At 37.0% G+C, this 11,546-nt stretch overlaps 1 protein-coding gene across 1 annotated transcript; it reads left to right on the forward strand.

Moving 5' to 3' along the window:
* Positions 1-1,614: 1,614 nt before the first annotated feature.
* Positions 1,615-4,015, forward strand: LOC110801307 (uncharacterized). The gene is made up of 2 exons (XM_022006650.2): positions 1,615-3,621; positions 3,733-4,015. Exon 1 carries the CDS (start codon positions 2,226-2,228, stop codon positions 3,240-3,242), a length of 1,017 nt encoding a protein of 338 aa, XP_021862342.2. The 5' UTR covers positions 1,615-2,225; the 3' UTR covers positions 3,243-3,621; positions 3,733-4,015.
* The last annotated feature ends 7,531 nt before the right edge of the window (positions 4,016-11,546 follow it).

Below are 11,546 nucleotides of genomic sequence, written 5' to 3' on the forward strand. Positions count from 1 at the left end.
TGTGGAGATTCCAAGTCCCTGTAATCAAGAACACTGTCAAGATCATTCAGTCTGAGGTCAAAAGCAGAATTGTAAACTTGCGTAGAAAGAAAACTTGTAATAGAGATAGGGATTGATTTTTTAGCCTTTGAGGCTTTTTAGGGTCTGTTTAGGTTTGGTGTTCCTAGACTTTGGTTGTTTGCTTCCATTATGACCTGCTGGGACTTTTCTGGTTGTCTGTTGTAATGGTTGTTGGTGATCAATAAAATTAGTATTTGCTTGAAAAAAAAAAAAGTACCATTTGTCATTCCTAATTATACATTCATATTTTAGTAAAAGTTTGTCAATATATTTTGGAGTTTAGATAAGTACTTTTGTTATAACTAATTGAGTGTAAGTTATGACCCATACACAATATATTATAGAAAATATGGTCAAAATTACCACAAGACATGATATGTTTTTTATAGAAATTTATTTGTCATTATTTGTTCCTTCATATGAGTATATTGTTGTTTTGGCCTAAATCCCGTCAATAGATTTGTGATTCTATGTTAGGATCTGTATTTTAAACTAAAACTGTACTACTTATAATGTTCACTGTATTCGTCAAAATAAGTTTAAGATAATTGTGTAAATTTTTCAAATGGCAGATTGAACATTTTTTGAAGAAAGATGTTCACATAAGTTTTTATTAACTCTTACGTTACCCATCCTCATAAATTTATTTCAATAATAATGGGGGAGAGGAATCTAACTTGTATTAGTATTATTCAAATTTTTATTAGTTGATAATTTATTAACACAAATTATATTATCAACATACAATAACACATAAATATGATTTTTTTATTATTGTTGTAGTGACTAAAGTCATTAAGTATGCTAAGAGTGTGAAAAAATAGGATAATAATATTGCAGTTGAAGTTTATTTGTTAAGATTGTAAAACTATATGTTTTTATTATAGTTATTAGCAACATATAATGCAATATTAGAAAATCAATAGTAATAATGCATTGTATAATTTGCAATATTTTTCATGTTAAGTGATTGATAGTTTTCATATTAATATTAGAAAACCAATAGTAATAGTGCAGTGTAGTACTTTCGATTCTTGCCATAACAAATGAACTCGTAATATTTCTTGTAACATACTCCATATATTGTTCTATAATATGGAAGGAAACAAATTAGAAAATACATAGTTTTTAAAAGTTTCTTTAATGGAGTAGAAATTATAAAATTAAATTAAATTAAAAAAGTCAAAGACACATAAAAAGATGACACGTGTTAATCATGTTGTGTCTTTTAGTATATAGTTATTGATTGATTAAAAAATATATACTTCCTCCATTTTTTTATTATTGCACCATCTACATTGGGCACAAGAATTAAGAAAGGTGGTAAAAGGTGAGAGATTGACAAAAATACCCATGTGATTAAGTACAAGTTGTAGGTAAAGAACAAGTGGGGTTTGGTCCCCACCACCCATACAAGGATAAAAATGTCATTTTATGTAGGTAAACTTACTTAAAAAAGAAAACGGTGCAATTAATATGCAACTTCCGAAAAAGGAAAATGGTGCAATAATAAAAAAAATGGAGGAAGTATTTAATAGGGGTTGTGAAATATAGAGTAAATGCTATCTTCTTCTTCGTGAATGCTTCTTAGTTCCTGCCGCCAACCTAATTTCAGTTTTCCGGCGGAAAAACTCATACAATTAGCAAGTTTGCTTGGGAAACGTGAATATTAGACTGAAATCTCGTGTCCCATTCGTTTCCGGGGTGATTTCAGTTTCCAATACGTCTCTATTTTCTCGAAAGGGTTTTGGCGCGTTCCGAAACGCGTTTTCCGGTTTCCCGTTCCAGGACGTTTCGGGAACGGTACGTCGTGATTTTTTTGCCGTTGTAGTGATTATTACTTACTTATCTACATTAATTTTTTGGCGGATTGTGGAAGCTTTTGTTTAGTTCTGTTTTGCCAATCATAATAGGATTATCTAAATAAAAAAAATCAATTAAATTGTTTCTCCGTCTTGGCGACCGATCATACAAGGATCCAGTGCCGATCCTATACAGGGATCTTTGTCGCTTTACCTAGACCCGGGTATGAGGGCGAGTTATCGAAGTAACATTATAATTGAATAAAGTTAGCAACTTTTAATCTGTTTAGCAAACTGCTCAGTGCTTGTAGATATTTATTACTGAATTGTGTAAGCTTGTTTAGTTCTGTTTTGCCAATCATAATGTTTTCACATTTGGATTGTCTGAATAAAGAAGAAAGATGGATGTCCAAATGTAAGGCTATTAGTCGTAGTAGATTGCCTGAGCTACCAAATGAAATTTGGATTGAGATTATGTTGAAACTGCCCATTAAGCCTCTTCATATATGCAAATGTGTATCCAAGACATGGCACTATCATGTCTTGCACATTTCCGAGACCCAGAAGGGATTAGAGCTTCCAACTTGTGTCATTTTATTCGAAATTATGCGTCTTGATGTAAAACGAGAGTTCGATTTGTGTTATTTATCCCTTGGTGACTACAAGATTACAAAATGGTCAATGGATGATCAAACCGAAAACGCTACCCTAGAGATGACTGACCATCAAAATACCCATGAAGATTATCATGATGGTAATGTAAGTGGATTGTTGCTGGGAAACTTAACCATAAAATTTGGCGGCTGGATCTCAAATGCCAAAAAGTACGAGTTATGGAACATGCACCGTGGCTTGATGCTTAGCGTCCTCGATACTCATACTTATCTTGTATACAACCCTGCCACCAATGAGGTTTTTGTCCTACCTAAGTCTCCTTCTCAACTTTCCAGAATTCGACCCACTGAGCTAGCAGCCATCGTTAATTTTTCAGATTGTCTTTTCTCTACTGAATGTAATTTCAGGGTCATTAGTTTTTCCAAGGACACAAGAACAGAGAAAAGCATGGTATTGGTTGAGATTTATTCTTGTAACAAGAACGAATGGTTTGTGTCAGAGTTCCCCCTTGAAAAGGCAGTCTATTTAGAAAAATGGAATGTGTCTGGTGCTGTGTTTCTGGATAGCACCTTATTTTTCATGACGAACAAGAGACATGTTGTGGCAGTTCAATTCCATACAAGGGACCAAGTAAGCCTTTACTCTATGCGCCTGCCTTCTTGTATTGCAAAGGGCTTTATTGAATCACAGTTGCATGTCTCTCAAGGATGTCTTTATCTTGCCTACCATAAGTTTCTCAACCTATGGATTTGGAAACACAATTGAAGATCAACAGATTCTGATGCTTGGATCCCGCAGTTTATATTCAAGAAATCGGGTACTTGTTTATGCCAACCAGTTGTTGAGAAAAATTTTCGTCAAGTTGTGAGAGAACAAACTTCTCCAAGGATCATAATCATCCATCCTGAGGCACCGATTGTTTTCATTAACGTGCATTCATCCATCCTGAGGCACCGATTGTTTTCATTAACGTGCATTCATCCATCTATGCATTCCATCTTTTTAATGGTACTGTTGAGAAGATTGCTGAGATTTCTAAGGAAGAACTTCCTTCGTTTGGTACTGCCTGCATATATTCTCCATGCGTTGCCTCATTGAAGCGTCTAAACTCTAAAGCCAGCAAATCCAGATCGTTGTGATCAATGTACGAGATATGTATTCTCTTATTGTTTGCACATTGCTAGCTCTGGTAGAATTATATCTTGTGTTAATGATGACTTGATATTTTCTTACATGGGATCCTTGCCTTGTGCAGCTAGTTGACCGAGTATCTTGTTTGATACTTCTCAAGAGGACAACAAAGGCAACTAAACAAGACATTCTAGACTTGCATGGTCCAAACTAGTTTGAAGGCGCAACTTTATCCTTAAGAAGACATTGAATTATCATCTAATTAATTATACTGTATTTGTTTCAACTTTTTTTATACTATGCATTTTTATGTTGATATTGGTATCTCTTAATGTAATATGGTGAATATGTGATGTTTTTTTCTCTTGACAATTGATTGGCCTGAAGATACTTTCCTTGGACCAACAGTCTTAGTTCTTAATGTCTAATCACAGGCATTCCCATGAAGAGGTTGAAACTTGAAAGAGATGCTCAGATCATCCTCATTCTTGAATGTTGCCTAGTATCTGTTTCTTCTTTGGTTGCTGATTTGCTCTTTTGCGCTGTTACAACCATATTTCCTTCTCTTGTTCCTCTGACAGAAGTTTCATGAACTGAGATTCTCTGTGATTTAAACTCAACCTCAGCTGCTCGGGTGCTATTGTACGTTTATCCTGGTAACTACCTTGGCATAATGCTCACCTGTTTTTCCTTTTGCATAGCTGATAGTAACATTTATCAACACTTTGTTAAGTACTTGAGAACCATTTTTGAGCCAAGGATTTCCATTTCAAACTACAACTGTTGGGAAAAGCTTAGGCATTTGTGTGTGTATTGTTCCCAGTTCTCACTGAGTCACTGACCTTGATTTCTTGACTTTCCCTGAAATATCAGTACCAATTGGTGGCTTATTAATCATCCTTTTCTGCCTACATATTTCAGAGGATAAAGTTTTACTACTTGTACTTATTACATGTGTTAAATTAAGAAGAGCGAGCTACAGAAAATTCCTTATGAGATTAACTTGAAACCCTAACTGGGAATGAACCAAGTCCTCTTTGCCTCGCAATATAGGTTTAGGGTCGTTCAGCTCTTGACTCTTGAGCTTGTGCTCTCTAATTTAAGAGTTTTTTGATATTCATAGGATATACGAGTGGAATTTTGCCGGGGGTGTTTTCCTCCCTCGCTTTCTTTTCGTTATGCACATTAAACAGCCCTCCCTCAACCTTTATGAGAAAATTTCCGCCGCTCAAATTGAAGACTACGAGATTGATTCTATGCTTGTTTGGTTTTTAGGTTTGATATATTTATGATGTTTGGTTATTAGAATTTGTATGGTGGGTTTGCGCTGTTCTTATTAGTATTTTACGTGTTAATAGTCTTGTCAATTTAAGATTTCTCTTCCAGATATTGAGCTCAGATGCTCACCAAACCTATTTCTCAGCAAACATGATTTTCTCCTTTCTTGTGTCTCACCTATAGTAAGGTTTGGTAGAATAGCATCCTGCTAAAATACCATATATTCTATTATCCCTAATTTGAGGAGTGCTTACATGTTCCCTCCCCCTTGTGCCTCATGGAAGAAATAACTCAAAGTTTTCAATGAATGGATTTGTTAATGAACAAAGGTCCCTGCTTTAATTGCCTATACGTTGACTGTAAGTTTGTTTGGCAGGGTGGAAATTCTAGCTGAAAATAGGGGTTGTCGACAAGAAGGCAAGTTTTTTTTTAATGTAATTTATTCGGTACTTAAAATCGGGTATGTTCATTCATATTATATTTTCTTGGCAAAATTTCTCTTATGACACAGGATTGGATGCTCCTCTTGAAAATGGGAGTTTAAACCCTTACTACATAATTCAATTATATGATGTTTTTTAAATAAAATAAAATCATAACGATAATTGTGTGTTGTTGAATACTAATTGCTGAGTTATGTGGGGTTCGATGATATAAGCAAAATATGCATGTCAAATTTTGATTAGGAAAACGTACTATAATTTAAATGAGCTAAAGGTGTCACTATTGAGCAAACTTTATGGTCTTCTTTTGCTAAATTAAAGGTTAAACAGCCGCTTTTCGGTAAGACAGTCTTACAGGCGCGTATAGGAAAGACCAGAAGGAAAACCACGCGCGCGTGGAACTCACGCGCTGTATAAATATAATTTTTTATCTCCCCTCTCATTTTCTGCAAACGCCTCTCTAAACTCTCTGGCTCTCAATCTCTCTCCTCCAAAGCTCTCTGCCTCTCTCTCTCCACCAGAACTCGACCACGCCGTCGACTAGTCGTCACGGTCACATCCTTGCCGTTGCTTCTGTCGTCTCCTTCACCTTCTCACTGCCGTTGCAAGATGTGCGACTCTCCCGTAGATCGAAGAGATGATGCGCCATGAAACACGGTGAGCTTCGATGACATTTTTGTAGGCGACAGGGAGGAGATTTTGCTCCTCCACCATGATCTCCTCTCTTTTTCTGAGTTGCGGCATCATTTGCTTGTTGGAATTTCCGCCGCCAGATCTCTTTCGTGTTCTTCATGCCGTGAGATCTACTTGTTTGACGCCAAAAATGTGGTGGTGGGTTGTTCGTGTTGTTGTTGTGGGTTGTTGGGATTGAATTAATTTCAAAATTACGGTGGTTAAAATTTCATATTTTGGTCCATTATTGTTACGATATAGAATTAGATTCATACTAATATCCTAAGAGGCATAAGATACTAGGGTGTTAGAAATACGCTAGAATTAGAGCATTGGCATTGCGTTGGTTTTAGAATAGTGCTAGTAGTTTTAGAGTTGGAGTAGGAGACTACTTATTAATTTGTACTATATATTTCAACGTTGATCAATAATAAGATTGAGACCTTTGGTTTAATTTAACATGGTATCAAGAGCTAAGATTATGAACCCTAATTAATTATTTTTTCCGCACAATATTTGAGAAATATACATTTGATTGAGGGTTGCAGTAGCCCTCATCCATGGCTAAGGATGAGAAAGAACTACCAAAATCAAAAGATCCAATAAAGTGTGGACGCATGAATGCAGACAACCATTATATTGTAGGCAGCAGTACCCTGGGGAGTTTACATGCTGTGAGAACCAATACATTGTCTAGGCAAGGAAATTCTACTGGGCAGCAAGGTAAAAATAATATAGCAGGCTTAACTGAAGGGCTTGCGGGAGTATCCAGTACCCAGATGCAACAAATTCTTGAGATTTTGACGTCAAGTGCAAAAACAAAGTTCAAGGGTGTGAGGGGGTCGAAAAAGCACGAGGCTAATGCGTGACCTCGTCCCTCGTGGGTGTAACGATTCTTTTATTCAATCAAGTGTAATTGGATTTCCTGTGAGTTTACACCCAATTGACTAGTAATATAGGAGTCGTCATTCAGTTTTTAACAACAATGAGAAAAACTGACAAAACCTGGTTATCGTGACATAAAGGGAGTGCAATTATGTTTGACCACGACGGCCGTAGGTTCCCTTGTGATCCCTGGTGTGGGGATCTCTGAACATACACCCGCAAGGTAGAGATTGAGGGTTCGGGGGACTGTAACTACCGAGAGGAGTACTTCGCTCGTCGATAACTCCAGAGGCAGGATATCCTTACTAGCTCAGCATAAATAATTGAAGGGACATGCGTTAACTATTAAACTAATCTGAGTTGATTTTAGCAATATGCAACATATAATACTAGATCGATCGTGATTATCTGATTTAAATAGTATTAAGGGACCTAGCATGATAATCCAATTTCCCAAAAATATTATATTTGTTAGGCGTGATAGAACAATCAGGTTTAGTTAGTTTAACAGTTCATAAAAAGGGCGAGGAAAGCAATTAAATCATCGAAAAGGGACACATTACGACGCACCCTTTGAGAGGTGCGTCACGGTTCTCAGAAAACTAACCACTTTGACTTTGCTATTTCTCCTTTTTATTTAACGGATCTCAATTATGGGACAGGATACGTTCTGTTCGATTTATGGATCGATTGCGACAGAACGTGTGAACAATTTCGCAGCGTGAGGCTTAGGCTAGGGGTTGGAGTCAATACTCAGAATATGAATTGTGTGTTGTGTTCTTTTCACGTCGAATTTGGGGCTGTATTTATAGGGAAGAGTTCGTGGAAAGATAGAATTGCAGAGTTCTAATCCACAAAGAATTAGGAAAAAACACGTACCCAGGTATTTTCAGCGCCTAGGCCTGGGCGCCGAAGATTTCGGCGCCCAGAGCCAAGCGTTGAAAATAGGGTCTGGGCTGTTTTCTTAGTCAGATTCGGATTCCTGAAATCCGTAGTGTTTGAGACTTAATCGAGTCTTTTAGTGCGTATCAATTGTTAGGTTATGATACATATGACATTACATAGATCATGCGGAAACAACCATTAACCCAGGACAACATATTATTTACACATAATCATATAGCATAATTTAGATGCATACTCTTTGTTGCGTGCCCTCCCTAGCTGCGCCCGAACCGAACAAGAAAAAGTCTTTAGGACTCCAAGTGTCGTCCCTCCGTAGATAGTCCACAGCACGTCCGGATCCGCCTTAAGATTGACCAACTAGAATCGCCCTTAAGGTACTAGAAAATTTCGGCACTTTATGAGCAAGATGTGTGTTTTAATTTTCTCTCAAAAAACTCACTTTTGAATACTTTGAAACTCGTTATAAATTGTGAGCCCTAGCCTCATATTTATAGGGGTATGGAAAGGGAATCGAAATCCTATTCAGATACAAATTAATTAAACCTAGAATCCTACAAGAACTCTAATTTAATTAATTTATCAAATAGAATTAGGAATTTAATCATTAACCGAACTCTGCATGTTTTAGGAAACGTGCACGAACACAAACACTTGCACACACACGCACGGCTACCACGATGGGCCCCATGCGTGCGCGCGAGCAGCAGCCCACGCAGCGCCCGCGCGCGCTGCGCGCTGCGCGTGCTGTGCGCGTTGTGCGCGCTGCGCAGCCTGCTGGGCCTGGCCTTGCGCTGGGCCTGGCGTGGCTGTTTGTGCGGCGCGCTTGGCTTGCTGGGCGATGGCCTGGCTTCGTGCTGGGCCTCGTCCGGCAGGCCTCGTCCGATGCTTATTCGTACGATGCGCTTCCGATTAAATTTTCCGATTCCGGAATTCATTTCCGATACGAACAATATTTAATATTTCCGATTCCGGAATTAATTTCCGTTTCGAACAAATATTTAATATTTCCGTTTCCGGAATTATTTTCCGATTACGGTAATATTTCCGATTCTGACAATATTTCCGTTTCCGGCAATATTTCCGATTCTGGCAATATTTCCATTTCCGATAATATTTTCCGATACGTACCATGTTTCCGTTTCCGGCAACATCTACGACTTGGATAATATTTATATTTCCGATACGATCCATATTTCCGTTTCCGGTAATATCATCGTTTCCGGAGTATTCATTTCTTGCCTGTGACGATCTCAGCTCCCACTGAAACCAAGATCCGTCGATTCCGAATATCCATAGATAGAGTATTTAATGCCATTAAATACTTGATCCGTTTACGTACTATTTGTGTGACCCTACGGGTTCAGTCAAGAGTAAGCTGTGGATTAATATCATTAATTCCACTTGAACTGAAGCGGCCTCTAGCTAGGCATTCAGCTCACTTGATCTCACTGAATTATTAACTTGTTAATTAATACTGAACCGCATTTATTAGACTTAACATAGAATGCATACTTGGACCAAGGGCATTATTTCCTTCAGTCTCCCACTTGTCCTTAGGGACAAGTGTGCATTTCCTAATTCCTTTGTCGCTCGATGCTTGCTCTTGAACATAAGGTAAGAGTTGTCATCCTTATTATGTCCAGAGGTGTTCCTCGGTTTCAGAGTTCAACTGATCAAATAAACAGATAATCATAGCCTATGATTCATCCGAGCACGGCCATGCATTTCACAGTTTCTAGCTCTCCGAGTGGCCTTGTACAACTTTTAAGCATCTCATCCCGATTTATGGGAGGACAATCCCAATCTTGCGATCTTGAGATTAGACTTCGTTTGATAGGTGATTACCTGAGCGTTGCCTTTATAGCCTCCTTTTACGGTGCGACGGTTGGTCAACGTCAAAGCAACCAGTTCTCAAACAAGTAATCTCAAATCACTCAGGTATTGAGGATTTAGTGTCTAATAATTTAATGAAATTTACTTATGACAGACTTTCATCTCTTACAGTAAAGTTTCATAGGTCTTATCCGATACTAGTCTTCCCAAAGTAAGTATCTATGCAAATGATTATGACATTGCCATGTCCACATAGTTCAAGAAACAGAACTACTAGTCATCTTGCATTCTAATCGTCTAACGTTTTCTATTCGTCCAATTTTATAGAAAACTCCGAATAGGGACCATTTTCAACCTTTGACTTTCAAGTTCACTTGATAGACATTTCTTAGTCACAGGACTGGTCCTGACAGTCTATCTTGAATATATCGTCAAATTTGAAGGGACTCATCATTTAATACTAAACCAAGATTAAATGGAATATGAAAATACATTTCATATATGATAAATGTTCAACCCCAATGTTTTATAACCATGGGCCTCAAACCCATCTTCTAAAACAATTCATGGAATTCAAAGCTATGCTTGATTTCCAGTGCGACAATGTGAGTGTTGCTTCTCACTTGTTGCATAGGTTTAGTTATCATTCTTTGCCAATCTTAATATCCTTTTTCATCGAATGTTCTTCGAGATATGATGAATAAGATCTTTTGAGTTTGTTTATTATGCGATCTAGTCTTTCTTACTTCGATGGTGGTTTTACTCATTTTGCAATGAAGAACCATCAAGTTAGCAGACGTTTTTCTTGCTTCAAGAGTGGTTCTACGCATTTTTCAATGAAGAACCATCAAGCCAGCAGATAGGTGATCTACCCAAGTTCAGTGAAGAACTTTAAACAACCCTGTTTTATTGCTTCTTAGGCAACAATCACTTTTACTTCAACTGTATAGGTTGCTAGTGATGCTTTGTTTGGATTTACCTATCCAAGCAGTTCATAGATATGTGGAATACTCTCCAACTATATCTTAGAACATAGAAATTAATATTTTAATTTCCCACGCAACAACTCATGGTCTCCAATCCATGTTGCCATTTCAAAACACGATGCTCTATAGCTCGTCCTTATCAATGGTTAACTCCAAAGGGTCTTGCTTGATCCTTTGCCAGTGTTTATGCGTGTAGCATCAATATTTAGCATATCTTTATTTCCTTGAATCAAGAACTATTCCTATGTACCATTTCAAGTACCATAAGTATTCTTGATCTCAATCTAGTTGATCTTCACTTAGATCAATAGAGATTGGTATATGTTCGTCATGCCTAAAGTCATACGATACGTTTTTTGCGATCCTCATATTATATCATACATGATAAATTCTTTTGCAGAATATTTCCCAATTGAATTCTATTCATGTAACTTTAGCTTATCTAGTTTCAGTAGATACTAAATTCAGCTAAATTCTTTGACATATAATATAGGTTAAGAATCTCATTTAGACTCTTTGATGTTTAACTTAGTAAATGCTTATACATAGTTCAAACATCCTTTACTTAGATTTATTCACATGGGTCGAATATCTCCAATGGAGACTTTCGTGTTTGATTTAGTAAATGCCATTACTTAATCCAAAACAATATCATAAGATCTTTGTAAATAGATCTTAATACCCAGTATGTACTAAGTTTCGCCATGGTCCATCATTGATGAATAATTTCAAATCTAAGTCATTAGCATTTGAATGTTATTTTACAATAGAGAGATATGTGTGTGATACACATAGGACCAATTAAGTTTTATGTACTCCCACTAAACTTCTTATATATCTATAAGAATCATGTACATTTTTATGAAACTAAAATACTTATTAGCTTCACTAAAATACATTTCTAATTCCCAATTGCTTGCTTAAATCTGTACTTA

Source organism: Spinacia oleracea, chromosome 4 (assembly GCF_020520425.1).
Source record: "Spinacia oleracea cultivar Varoflay chromosome 4, BTI_SOV_V1, whole genome shotgun sequence".
Taxonomy (NCBI): Eukaryota; Viridiplantae; Streptophyta; class Magnoliopsida; order Caryophyllales; family Amaranthaceae; genus Spinacia; species Spinacia oleracea.

Excerpts from the sequence above, each read along its gene's own strand:
- LOC110801307 (XM_022006650.2), top strand. The coding sequence starts at position 2,226 with ATGTTTTCACATTTGGATTGTCTGAATAAAGAAGAAAGATGGATGTCC.